Raw genomic sequence first — 14793 nt, 5'->3', positions numbered from 1 at the left:
ATCTAAACTATCCCTTTGTTCCTACAAACCATTGCTTTGCAATCAGTAACTGTCAGAAATCTCTGATCAGCAGACATCAGCAGACACTTGGTATGTACCCTGACGGGGGTTCTGCCAGCTTTTCATCTAACTTGTTTTTGGGGAGGTTTGCTTTACGTCTGGTTCTCAGGAAGTGGATTGAGCCCTCAGGTAACTGACAGTTGAGAACATCCAACAGGCCATAAAAACTCCTGGGTTGTTGTCTCTTTATGTTTAAGCCTACTGTTTTGCTACATTGGGAGACAATGTTAAAAAAAGGAACTACTGTATGAATCCTACACTATTTACCCAGTATCAATTACACCTTCAGTATGTAAAGAAAAACGTTCCAAGACAGATTTCCTGTTGTATAGGCAGCCATTGATATCCATACATTGTTATACAGTATAAAAAACAAATGGTGACTTGAAACTTGTTTGAGTCAGAGCACTGATGTGAAGAGTTTACCTTATTTTGACAGTTATGCTATTGTTATGTGGTACTATTCCAACACATTGACTGCTGGCTGCTGAAAAACATACATGGTGTGTTGTAAATCAGGCCCAAGATATACATCCGGCAATTATGAACATTCTGCAGTGGTGTGAACTTTCTGTACTACAAAAGGTTGCTGTACAGCAGCTACGTCTCTTGCTGGACTCACAGTATCTCCACAGGTGACGGTGCTGGGAACACCAGCCGAGGAAGATGGTGGAGGTAAAATTGACATGATAAGGGAGGGAGCATTTGAAGGCCTGGATGTGGTGTTTATGGCTCGCCCATCAAAAGAGGATTCCCCGTACCTACCCTGTGTGGCTGTGCAAGAGTAAGTGTTATTACAGTACACATTTCCTGTATGAATATGTTTCAGCTTTCTGTTTGTTGTGTATGCTGCATGCACAGTGTTCTTTACTGGAGGCCTGGTAGTGTGATATGGTATGTTGTGCTTTATGTAAATTCTTCGTTATATATGGCATTAGTATGGTGGCCCACTGTGGTGTAGTGGTAGATAATGAGGTGAGTGCAGGGGCGTAAATATAGATAGCAGGCAGTGCGGTAGTGCTGGGGCTGGTCTTTAAGGAAGAACTCGCGTTAAATCAAAAATGGTGTGATTTTCTACATATGCCCTCAAAAAGGCCCATCTCCATCATGGTTTTCTGTTTTTGTAAAATAGTATCAGTCTATAACAAAATGATATGCTTATTCAGCATAAACTATAAAAAACTATAGTTTAACTAATGTAATATGTTTGTTGATCTTATCCAATATCAGGTCTCTTTTTAATCATGTAATGAGATGATGCAATTTATAGCAGCTAGTTTCGATGCAAAACCTCCAAGACAGACAAGCTGGGCACATCTGCAAGCAGATATAACATCAAGCAGCAGTAAGACACACTGTTGGTAAAATGTATATATGCCTAAAACCCTGTATGTGTTTCAGAACTAGTAACTAGTGTGCACTAAGGCTGTCATAATTGCGTGCACTGGGGCCCATCATAACTACCTTATGCCACTGGGTGGGTGTACTACTTGGTAGGTGGGTAGGTTATGAGGGAGAAAGTGGGTATACTCTCCTGTATTTTCCAATGACTTTTTGCCTGATACAGTAGGTGTTTATACTGTAAATGGCCAAAAAATGAGATGGCCATACCCTGTATACCTGCGTATAGCCTCCACTTCACTGATGGTGGCCCAGTCCCTGAATATAATGGAAAGATCCTGAATGCAACCATCTCATTTCCAAGACTAGAATATTGGTTATTTGATCATAACTAATTTTCCTAATTTATGGTGTTGCATGGATGCTGTTAGCAGATATTGCGGATCCTACAATGTTGTAACTTCAGACCTACATAGACAAGCAGTCTGCTGGTATGTTACTTACCCTGCCTCACAAACACATAACACTTTAGACTTTGAATGGTTAATTCCTCCAACTTGACATTTGACCTCAAAGATATTGAAATATCACCATATTGCCTTTTGCAATAGTTTGTTGTTGACTAATGCTGATATGTGTTTGTACAGCTGACAGTGTGTTTGTGACTCTGTTTCAGGTGATGACAAAGCTCAGTTCTACACCCTGAGGACTGCCAAGGCTCTGGCCATGACGGCCCTGGATGTGCTGCTGCGCCCAGAGCTGCTGCTGAGGGTGAAGCAGGAGATCACTGAGGCCACACTGAAGGAGGACAGGACGCTGATGGGAGAGCACACAGAGCAGTCTCTAAAACACTGCTGATCTCCCCTGCAGTCTCAGGAGGACCTATTCCTGCTGTTAAATGGAGCATCCAGGGTTGAAGAATACTCTGCTGCAGCTGGGCCTTTTTATCACAATTCTTTAATTTTGACCATGTGAATGAATATACTGCAGGATGGAGGAGTGCAGCTGCTGTGGACTCTCTGTTTTACTCTGTGTTTTGATGTGTTGATATTGTTGCCCTGATATAAATGTACTTTCACTAACAAGTTAAAACACAGAACACAGTCATGGTGAATCATGAGAAAACCATCTTTATTAAACCTTTAATATTGTTCAACTATTGTTGTTATGGGTTCTGGGCTGGGTTTAAAAGAGTTATGCACATTAAGACAAAAATTAGCTATACGGTACCTTAAATGCATTCTTACCCTGAAACATGCCAGTCATGTGACACAGTGCTATGTCCATTTATATACAGTCTAGGAGCTTCACACAAGGTAATAATATAATGGTGATAATATGATAACAATAGGGTGGCACGGTGGTGTGGTGGTTAGCACTGTCGCCTCACAGCAAGAGGGTTGCCAGTTCGATCCCGGGTGTGGGAGCCCTTCTGTGCGGAGTTTGCATGTTCTCCCCGTGTCAGCGTGGGTTCTCTCCGGGCACTCCGGCTTCCTCCCACAGTCCAAAGACGTGCAGATTGGGGATTAGGTTAATTGATAACTCTAAATTGTCCGTAGGTGTGAATGTGAGCGTGAATGGTTGTCTGTCTCTATGTGTCAGCCCTGCAATAGTCTGGCGACCTGTCCAGGGTGTACCCTGCCTCTCACCCGATGTCAGCTGGGATAGGCTCCAGCCCCCCTGCGACCCTCAAGAGGATGAAGCGGTTAGAAGATGAATGAATGAATGAATGAATGATAACAATAAACAAGAGTGAATAACTACCCCATTATATGCAAGTGGCCTTACACATATGAACAATACCAAAGAGTAAAGATGACAGCCAGGGATCAGAGGTCAAACTGTAATTTCACATGAGGCCAAGCCAGGCCCCCTAGACAGTGTACTGGGTTTTGAAGGCAATTTTTGTAGTGACCAAACAGTGGAATTTTCTGGTTCCATCACTTGATGCCATTGGGCCCCAAAAGACTCTCTCCCATATTTACCTTTTGAATGGTATGCCTGTAAATCAATGGATGCATTTTTTATGAGCATCATAACCCCAGTGAAATGACTCTTTTCCCCATCACAAGTGGATCCATTTGGTCCGATTACATTTACAAAGTCTAGGAGAGCTGCACAAGTAATGTTACATCCCATTCCAATAAGCAGAGTGCTAAAGCGGAAGTTAGCTACTAAGCCAGGAGAAGTTTCTAGTGTACCTGCTCTACGGGCCCAATGATGAGGAAGCAGTGCCAAAAATCTGAGTAATTTTCATAGATTGAGAATAATAACTAAATAACGGATACCAAGATGGTGCCTATTCATTTCAGTGATAGAAAGTTGAGTTTACAAGATCTTATCTTGAAATTATAAGATAAGGTGTCTTTTTTTTTTCATTTTTATTCTGTGCCCTGGCACAGGCTTTCCCAGGAGGGCTGAATAGTGTGATACCCAGGTCATCTGAGTACACCCTTTGGGCCCTTTTTAGATGAACTGGAACCACCACCCTGTCTTACCAGACCCCAATCTCTCTTCAAGAATTTATTTTTTGTAGTCTTGGTGTGTCTTTTTATTCACAACACAATGAATCCTACAAATCTGGATAATGGTGTACGAACTTTAAGTCTCTCCTTTAAGGCAGTCATGGTGGTGGTTGTACACACGAAAAGAGACGTTGTTGACTGTATTGGTAGAGAGAAGAGTTCAAATGGTGCCTATTTACATTTCTGCAATTCTGGCCGCACATTTGCCTCAACTGGACCTGATTGCTGGATTGTCTCTTCTGGTATGTTACAAGACACAGCCCTGCCCAATTCTGCCGTCAGGAAGAGCATTTTAAAATGGCGGAAAAAGCAAAGCATCAAAAACTCATCCGGCTCCTAAAACTGCACTAGCAGTTTTCCTGCATCAGTCCTTACCCAGAGGTTAGCAGTCTCTTCCATGCTGAGAACTCTCAAAGCACATCCTTCAGTTACACAGCCACAGCTTCATCACACAAGTCCCAAAGTTTGGACACCTTTAATATATGTATAGATAGCTATGAGCACCCACTTAGAATACATTCTATTATAGCAATCACTAAGATTCATTATTCTTATTTATGCATTTATATAGTTTATTACTACATCTAGTATTGGTAAAAAAAAAAAAAAAAAAACATCACCAAGTGTGAGGGCAGCACACAGACAGACCTTCACCCAGTGGAGACAAACATTGTCAAGCCATATGAGTGGAATGAGTGGGAGAAAAGCCATCAAACCGGTGAGCCAGAATTCACTAGATGCAGGTCTGTGTGATGTGAATGAATCATTGTTGCTGTGTAGTTTGGGGAAGAAAAACTTTTCATCTTCTCTAACATCAAACAACACATCAGGAACTGTATTTATTGGCACTATATTAAGTGTAAAAAAGAAGAAAAATGTTTTTAAATGTGATAATTCCAGGCTGATCTGTGGACCAAAGTGACACACTCAGTGCAGACTGACCTCAGCCACATGAGACGGGAAAACGTCACTCAGACCTGGCTGCCCAAGAACACTGCCTGTCAAAGCAAAAGAGACAGTGAGAGCAACATGCCCAAACCTCAGACCTACCTGGCTGATCTGAGGGGACAAAGAGATGGACACGTGGTCAAAACGAACCTGACCAGGTCTGTGGATGAATAAATCATTTTATGTTGCTTAAAATAAAAAATAATGTAAGTATGTTATTGTTTCATTCATCTTGGTGATGAGGATTGGAGGAGTCTGCACACAACTTTATAAAGGACAAAGCAGGACCAGATAATACACATGCATTTCTTTAATTGTATACAATATGTTTGCACAGCTTTGGCCTTCAGAGCTTTTTAAAATTGGCTGTTTCAAATGTATGCACATTACAAAGGTCCATTATGTAGGATTTAGGAGATAAATTGGCAGAAATGGAATATCAAAAATAATATGTATGTTTTCTTTAGTGTATAATTTAGTTAGCTAACACTGGTAGCATGCTAGCTGTGTAACATACAGAGTGCATGCATAGCAGATCATGCTCATTTAGCAAAACGTTTCTCAAAACCGCCTACATTTCTGACAGGCCAACCTCCCCATTATTTGTTGCCTTGCATTTTGGTCCAGTTTTTGTCTCTCTACTGCTGCATGCACATATTCCACAAGATTGGACACTGAAAAACACAAAAATAATTAAACTTCTCTGCCTTTTCTTCAGTGCCATTTTTATCCATCCCTAAAGAAGTGCATTTCCTTGCACTGAACACCAGGGGGTGTACTCTGTATATCAGGGCCCAACTGGATGACTCTGCACACCTATTTAGATGCACTTGAGCAGGCTAAGAGGTGCCAGGTTTCAGGAGCAAGTTGAACAGTGAGTAGCCGACGTTATGTGAAATGCTGACCCCAACCAGAATAGAGCTCTCTGAAAAAACAATGAATACTTATTGTGGTCATTCTTGAAGATACTGAACATCGTACAAAATTTTGGCAACCAGCAAATTCACTACAAAAGAACCTGCTTGATAGAACTATGTTAAAACAGTATTGAGACATGCTGCTAAGGCACTGTCCAGCTTTTTTTTATTTGTAAATGCTTTGTGAGGCAGTGGATAACTTCAGGTGCTTCCTCACTTTAGTTTGATGTGCAGTGATGCCAGTGTAACAGGAGCAACTACACAGGAGTGGAAATGTATTGAACAATGCATGTCATAACAGTAGTACATTGATTGAATATGGGAAAACTGAGACACATTGTTGAAATTGCTCTTATTTTTCTTGAGACAGCTCAGACTGTTCATCATCTGTTTTTGAATGGATGAATGTTTTCAGACCTTACTTGTACTTCTTAACACTACAAGAAAGGGAAACAGTGGAGGAGTTGTTATTTATAGGTTAATATGAAGTGGTTTTACTGGTCTGGCAAAGTTTAGATCAAATTGTGCTGAACGTTGACCATTTACTAAAAAGACCCCTGCTGTATACTGTATGACACAAAACAAAACTGTGTTGGAATCAGACATAAGTGAGTAGGACATTGTCCTTATAGTAACAGCTCTTGTACACGGAAATACAGGACAATTTGTTTCTTGTAATGATCCAGTCAGGGACAAAACATTGTATTGTTCAATATGGGATGACTGCACCTCACACAACATGATATTTCCAAGTAGGGCATGCCCCTGGATCAACATCGCACATTGCATTCCTGGACCAACATTGCGATCATCCCATCACAGCCCTCTGATGTCATCAGTGTGCTGCTCCTGTGATTCTTTAAAAATTGCTTTGTGCTTCTTCAGAGCTAAGCTAGTTTTCCAAATTGAAGTTAGCACAATTGAATAAAATCCTTAGTAACACTGAACAAAAATCTTAAAAGCTACTGCAGTGTTAATTAGTAGGGGTGTAAATCACCAGCTTCATCACGATACGATGTTATATCGATTTGTTTGGATGGTGATACGATGTTTGCCAGTATCACAAAGTCTGTCACGATACGATTTTGATTCGATTCGATTCAGGAGCCTGCAATCGATATGACGCGATATCTCATGCCCATCTAACACAATCATTTACATCAACTCACAAAAACAACAAGAATATGATTTGACCATTTTATTTCTGAGCTCTGTTTGTTGTTTGAGCGGAGGCGCGCTCGCCCAGAAACGGTGACACAGACATGCTATGTGAATTTCAAAATAAATGTGTATCTTTAAGATGAAGATATGGATCGATGTTTTCATTTTGCATCGTTATAATCGGATCATTAATCAATAAATCGATGTATCGATGTGGATCGATGTATCGTTACACCCCTATTAATTAGTGAGTTAGCCTGCTGACTAGGTTGGCTATGCTAACAAGTAAACTTGCCAATAGACTAGAATGGAAGCAAGCTAGCTTGCCAAGTTGGTATGCTATGCTAAGTAAGTTTGCCAACAGGGTAGAATATTGTTCACCAACAAAGAGTAAGGATAGTCAGTGACGGTCTTGGATCAATATACAAATTATCCAGGGTCAAAATGGTGATGATGTTCCTGGATCAACCAAATTATACAGGATAAAGATGAAGGCAATGGTTCTGGATCAACAGATTATACAGGGTCATCATGGCAGTGATGGTCCTGGATCCACATGAGCACTGCAATCAATTGCAAAATTACATTATCCTTACTCTTAATGTTAATGAAACTCGTTAATATTGTATTGGCAAGTTTACTCATTAGCATAGCCAACCTAGTTAGCAAGCTAACTTGCTAACCCTGCAATAACCTTTAGGGTTTCTGTTGAATGTTATTGAGGATTTTGTTCAGTTGTAATAACTGGATAGAAGCCCAAGAGCAGCATGCTGATGATGTCAAAGGGCTGTGATTGGTTGATTACAATGTTGGTCTTGGAATGCGATGTGGGACGTTGATCTAGGACCATGTCCTACTTGGAAAGATCACGTCATATACACCCCTCTGGCCCACATTCTTTTTAAGTCACTGATCAGCACCACATCTGGTGTGATCGGATCAAAGATGGTCTTAAGTTTTATATTTTAAATTGTCACCTGGCACCTTGATTTTGTGTTTTCCTTTACATAAATACAGACATTTCCACCATAAATTGATGAAGACAAGGCAGAAATTAGTACATATAGGTTCACCAGAGTACAGAAAATTAAGTGACGCTCAAAATTTCCTGGGGAAGACCATCCCACCTTTAATGTGTCACTACCAATGTTGAAATGATACCTCCGCCCTTGTGTTTCTATGAAGAAAAATGTAACACCACCAAGCTTATGTGAACAGAAAGACTGTTTATTTGTTTTCCAATATTATCTTGGTTACATTCGTATATAAACTTTTAGATTTTTTTCTAGCCTTTTCTTACAGAATGACAGTGATGTTTATCAGATTGCATACCTAGAAAATTAAAGGAATACATGCATCCGAACATGAACAGCATTAAAAGGAGCAACTTTATATAACAAGTAGAAATTCACAACTGTGAGCTCTGCTCAGTCTCACTGTGCTCATCAGTCAGGGAAGGGATATTACAGAGGGACATCCTCTAACAACACTTAGCAGAGGAGAGCAAGTTCACTGGCTTAAACCATGATGTGGAATTTAAATGCTTTCAATTTGAGCGGATGATTTTCAGCATCAAATTTCAGCAGTTACCTATGTTTAACATACAGGTTTGTTTTCATGAGTTCTCTCATTGACAAGAGGCACCACAAACACAATAATAAAAAAAGCACAACTGTTGAACTTCACTGTTGAAATGGATACAGGAAAGACAACCTCTTAAAAGGTAGTGGAAAGTGCACTTAGTGGGTCCGCCCTGCACAGACCCTGTCCAGACAAACACCAACTACTCTTTCTCCAACTATTCACAACTATATCGCTATAGTTTGAAGACCATATCTTGCCAGTTAATCACATCAGTGTTTACTTGTGCCTTTCACCATGTCGTTGTTCTTGTGGTGTTTGTGGACAAGGTTAAGTCCCAGCTGCAAGGGACAACAAACATCTACTGCTGCCCCTTTCCCTACACTTTCCCCTGGAATGTGCACACAGTGTTCCCAATACCTAAAAATTCAACACATCAGAGTCTCATCATGACATTGAAATGTGGCACAATGATAACTTGCCACCTCTTGGAGAAAGTGGTAACTGCTTATGTCATAACTCTCACTTGTATGTTAGAAATATCTGGTATCTACAAAATGAAAAAAAAAAAAAATCTCAAGATGTCAAAATCAACACTAATTTTCATCAACATATGGTGTAAACTAAAAACAACTCCTTTGCTAAAACTTGTTAGTTTTACTGGCCAAGTAAAAATGACACTGGAATCTAGAATCAAGTCAGCAAACTTATTACCATGAGGCCCTGGATTTTTATTCAGCTCAGATTATTTACGTACACACGTTAGGGGCCAAGTGCAGGGACTGGGAGCACAGCTGTCATCAACATGATAGGGCTCTGATGACTGATCATTGGCTTTTACAGCATTTTGACAAGATGAAACGTCACATGCCAATGATTCATCTCCACAATGAGGAGGAAGCTCTGGACTCATGATAGTGTGCATGGCTTAAAATAAACATTTTGTACTGTCCTTGATCTCAAATACAAAACAAGAAAATAAACATGTCATACGTACACTACAAGGTTAACATATAAAAAAGTATGAGACATGTCAACAGAGAAAAGGAAAATGTAGAAAAGGTAAAGATTACACTGAACAACTGAAGAATAGAAAAAAAAGGCATTTTAAGATCATGTTAAAGATGAGAAATGGCGACGATGATTGTGATGCAGGAGGTGGTTTGGTATGAAGACAGAGAGAGAGAGAAAGAAAGAGATAAAGAGAGAGAGAAAGAGAGAGAGATCTCTGTATTGTAGACATCCTGACAGTTGACAGTCCTCCTGATCTTCAAACCTCTGGAACAGAGTGATCCATGGCTGATCGCAGGAGACCTCCTGACATCCTGGAAAACAGATAAACAAATCACATCCGTAAGCCCGTCAGTCAATGGCATCATGCAAAACCTTTAGATTATTTCGCCCACCCAATGACCATTTCTGTATCAGTTCCTCACATTGTGTTAAATTGAATTCAGAAAGAAAACTTTGTTGCGTCGAATGAAGAATCCAAAAATGTCCACATAAACAGTCTCACGCACAGTAATGCCCCTGTCCTCTCTTTTGAGATGTGTTTTAAATAATCTGGTTCAGTGAAAATCTTGGCAAAGTACTTAGCATAGGACTGGATAAATTATTCTGCACAAGTTGTAAGACTTTGTAAACGGATGTTTTGATATAGTTTTACTGTTGTTAAACCCCATGACTTAAATTCATCAAGAATTTCCTCCGTTTCTGGATTCTTCGTTCACCATGGAGGCATGCAAGAAAATCGTCTTTATCAGGAACTTGTGGTCCTTGGGCCAAATCTGGCCCGCAATAGGGTGCCAGGTGGCCTACTGACCATTTTGAAATTCACAATGAAAATAAATTGATTCAAAAAACAAAAAGTGCCAGGGGAGGATCCCTCGTACCCCTCAACAAATATCTGGGCTAATTATTTATGTATTTATGTTTATTTATGAACTGGTCCCTGGCCTTGTGTCATTTTTCAAAAATGGCCCCCAGACAAAGGAAGCTGAGTATGTCTAGTCTAAGCCAAGGCATCAAATGATTATTGCATTTAGTTCTGGTCCATTTTATATTCACACCAACTGAATACGAGCTAACCAATAGAAGTAAATATCAATTCATATGATGCAATAGTTAACTCATTAATTGGGCGGCTTTGGTGAAGTTTTGCATCAGCAGCGCTACACAGAACCAGGGGGAAAACTAATTCTGCTGACTGACAGCACCATGTGTGTAGCAGTGTTTCCCATCAATTAACGAAACTATGGCGGCCCGCCATAGTTTAATTTGACCCGCCATAGTTTCTAAATAAAAGATTTAGGCTGCCGAAAGTATTGACTTCTCATGATATGAATAATATCTTGAACGCCGTAGCATTTTGTGCCGATGTGCTCAGGCTGTCAGATCCAGCGCTCAACAGTGCGAGCGTTTCACTCGACTAAAAATACATGTGTGCGAACTGTAAAAAATATTTAGGGGCACATGTGCACATAAAAAAAAAATCAGCCGAAGCAGCCTATATTTTTGTCAATAAAAATATATGATAATCTAACCGCAAATGTTGGAGGAACTCCAGCCGCCTTCCCTCTTCCCTCTTCCCCGTGTGACACGGTTATGGGCGGTTTTCCAAGCCACTGTCAGCACAATGAATATAAGTCCCACTGTCGGCTGGGTGGGAATAAGTCAAAGGGCTCTAGTTTCCTGGCGCAGCGCAGGGTGGCGAACCCCACACAGAGCTAGTTTCGAGCAGCGCAACCCGAGGCGCGCTCAGTTTGGTAGTTTGGCAGACCGAGGTGCGCTGAGATGGGTGTGGTGGCGCAGCAGGGAGAGGTGTCGACAGACCCAGCTTGGCGCAGTGACAGTTTTGTGCCCAAAGGCTTCGCCGAAGGTGCGCTAAAAGCTCGCCAGCTGAAACCAGGTCTACTGTCAGCGCAGGGGGAGCGCAGCCGGTGTAAGCCGAAGTTTGGCTGACCGGTGGACAGTGCGCACACGTCACCAAAACCTCACAGGCAGGTTTCCAGAATATCAGGCACATTAACGATGCAATAAATACCCACAAAAACCACTATTCAATGCAACTATCTGCAATCAGCACATAAATGTATCTCTATATCGACTGTCCCGTCACATCTGATGTCAGATCAAAGGGGATTGGCACCGTTTGGCACGTTTGGCACACGTAATGGAAACCCAACCTGATTTGATTAAACAGCTGCAAACTAATGAGTTCACATCCCTCTCAGCCAACCACAAACAGCCACAGCATCAGATAGGGAGTATATATTCGGCATCTGTCATCTTAGAAAAGTCAAAAGAAAAGAAACCGAGTGAGACTGCGAGAGAGAAAGAGAGAGCGCGCGCACGAGAGAAACGCATCATTGATTTACAATTGTGGTGACCTCCTCCCAGGCTACCTTTGCATCATCAGCCCGTGGAGGTCTGCTCGCAGTTCCGTATATTCGGACACTGTGAGCTTGGACCTCCCGGACCAAAACATCAGTTTCCTCCTGGGAGAAGTTTGGCCGTCTGACGCTGCTACTCTCTTCTGCCATGGCGAATTGAGTAAACTCTCATCACGCCTTTGTGCGGCACATTTAAGGGCGAGGAGAGGGGCTCATTTGATTGATGTGTGTAAAACCCACTCCACGCCTTCTCTCCTCCCTCTTTCCGACTTGCGCAGGTAGGAGGGACGGAGGTGGGACAGACGAGTAGCTGCACCAGCCTGGCCACACCCAGTTGGCAAAGCGCAGGTGCGCTGCGCCCCCGCCTCGCCCGGTCTGCGAAACTAGAGCCCAAAGTGTGGAGAAGAGGGACCGAGAATGCCCCCCCCCCCACCATAGTTTCCCAAAATCCTGTGGGAAACACTGGTGTAGTTTCTGTGTAATTACATTATTATAGGTATACTGTGTAGGATCTTCCCAAAAAAGACAAACAATATATAGACTCATACAGCAGAAATAACTCTCTATCATAGCTTATGACCCACTAGAAGTGTGTGGTGGTGTATTCATCCGCAGAGACTCTGCCCTCTGCCTGTATTTACTTATTTTTATTTTACTATGTGTGGGATGTTCCAGGCAACAGCCCGCAGGTGAGGTCGGGACTTAATAAAAAGACCATAAACAGCAGGCATCCAAGAGGTAGCTACAAAAATCACAGACACAGCGCCAATAAAAAGGCAAATAAAGTGAGGTGAAACACCATGCAGACAAAGGTAATTCCAAAACGAGTAAATCTGGGGTTGGCTTTTACTTTGACTTTCACTGGCAATACTTTACAAACAGTATCTGACAATTTCTACATAGTAACCCTTTAATGATATGGCAATGACACTAGATTCACTGAAACGTTGGAGTCCTACCTCTTAATCATGTGTTCATAGATGAACTTGGGCATGATGGTGATGGTCATGGCAGTGGGAGAGGTGGTCAGAATGTCCTTGATCTGAGAGTCCTGGAATTTTCACACAGGAATAGTGACATGTGAGGACCTTGTGAGATTAATAAATCATCATAACACTGTAGGTTTCTTAAATGTTTAGGCAAAGAACACATTCAAAGCCTTCATCACAGAGCAGGATGGAACTGCACGCCTACCAGGGAAATCACAGGGTGAAGAGCAAACTATGGCAACAATACTGATACGAACTAAACACCTTCTCACTTCACATTTGTACAGACTTAAAGCTGGTGAATACTGCACTTACATAAAAAACGCTGCACGTTCCCGTGTTACAATATATTCTGAAAGTATGTAAGCAGCCATGCCAATGCAAAGTTAGCCACCAAACATTCTATAAGATCATACAAGTTCTGTATTTATTTTCAATTTGTTTTTCCAAAATTCAAGATTAATGAAGGTCATCTTGTATTAGAGCAAACACATGACTTCCTCACACTATGAGCACTTAGTGAACAGTTTAAATCCACCAGTGAGCAAACTATTTGATGAAAAGAGTCATATACATAAACAGGTGTCTAACCTTGAGTCCAATAATGTTTTGACCGTTGATTTCACAGATGTAATGCTCAGTCAGCAGGCCGTTGCGGGCAGCAGAGCCATCCTTGACCAGTGAGGTGATTTTACCAGACTTGTAGATAAAGCCCACGTGGCCGGAGCTGTCTTTGTGCATGGTGACGGTGCGCTGAAATGGCCTTGAGACACACACATACACACAGCTTTGTTATAAAGAGCCCTATACTAAGACATTGAAAGTGAAATAACATTGTACCACTATATCTGTAAATATATAATCAGGATCAAGAAAACACAATCACAGTCACTGTCTAGTCATAGTTTGGGGGCATCATGAGGGCGGAGACCGCAAGGGGGAAAGCAGTCCTTTCCCTCAGCCTGTAAATGCTGGGAAACCGCAGTTTTAAACCCACATAGACACTATTGCATTTACTATATAATTAATGAACTTACCATAATAATAGTACCCTGAAGCCATTAACACTGTGATGTAACAGACTAGCATGTTTTAGCAATTTCCATGCACATTTCTTGACAGTATAGTAGCACTAACATTACTCAAAGCCATTAGCCTGTGATGTGATGATGTGTTATAACGTTATCACCCTGAAATTTGCAACCTCAAGACCTACAGGTCCTTGGAGGCTCACAATGTTTTTTTTTCCAGTGGCTAGACAATCTCACACTGTTTGGATAAAATATTAGATCCTTCTTGTTTGACCAGAAACAGCCCCAAAATCAGTCCATTTAAATAAACAGTCATTTTAGTTTGTATAAAGTCAGCATATTTTAACATCTAATCGTGTGAATTAAAGGTTTATTTCAACCAAACCAGAATTGGTGATTGTTAAAACACTGGAAAGTCAAACCAGGATGGTTTCTCTGAGTTTAATTATGTTTCTGTTGACTCTGATGAAGTGAGTTTTACGATGATAAAATTACTGTTTATTTAAATGTCAACTTTGACAATGGCGTCTTTGGGACTGTTCCTGGTTCAAAAAAGAAGTTCAAAACGTCTAATTCTATAGGGATCCTATTTAATAATCTGGTCACACACTTACGATAACAATCTGAGCCAATCAGTGACAAAAACACTTTAAGAGGACAGAAATTGACAGTATGAACATGCCATGGGTGTTGACATTGTAGCCTGCTTACTGCTCTCACACAATACTAGACCAATTTCAAAAACGTTGTTGCTAATAATCACTTAGACACAAAAACGTGAGAAAATGTGGTCCATGTAGAAAATTACCCTTTAACTCTAGATTTTACAGGATGTTTGATGTACAGAA

The 14793-nt window shown here is 41.1% G+C and overlaps 1 protein-coding gene across 1 annotated transcript in view; it reads right to left on the bottom strand.

The window, feature by feature from the left end:
* Positions 1-8158: 8158 nt before the first annotated feature.
* sdcbp2 (syndecan binding protein (syntenin) 2) overlaps positions 8159-14793 on the bottom strand; it is a 28750-nt gene continuing 22115 nt past the window's right edge. The window contains exons 7-9 of the mRNA XM_033629098.2: positions 13506-13677; positions 12885-12976; positions 8159-9858 (exon numbers count right to left, since the gene is read on the bottom strand). Of these exons, the coding sequence (XP_033484989.1) occupies positions 9804-9858; positions 12885-12976; positions 13506-13677 (319 nt within the window). The 3' untranslated portion in view covers positions 8159-9803. The remainder of the gene's footprint in view (positions 9859-12884; positions 12977-13505; positions 13678-14793) is intronic.

Source organism: Epinephelus lanceolatus, chromosome 8 (genome assembly GCF_041903045.1).
Source record: "Epinephelus lanceolatus isolate andai-2023 chromosome 8, ASM4190304v1, whole genome shotgun sequence".
Taxonomy (NCBI): Eukaryota; Metazoa; Chordata; class Actinopteri; order Perciformes; family Serranidae; genus Epinephelus; species Epinephelus lanceolatus.
Note: the sequence above shows the minus strand (reverse complement) of the source record. Positions and strands in the feature narration are given on the sequence as shown.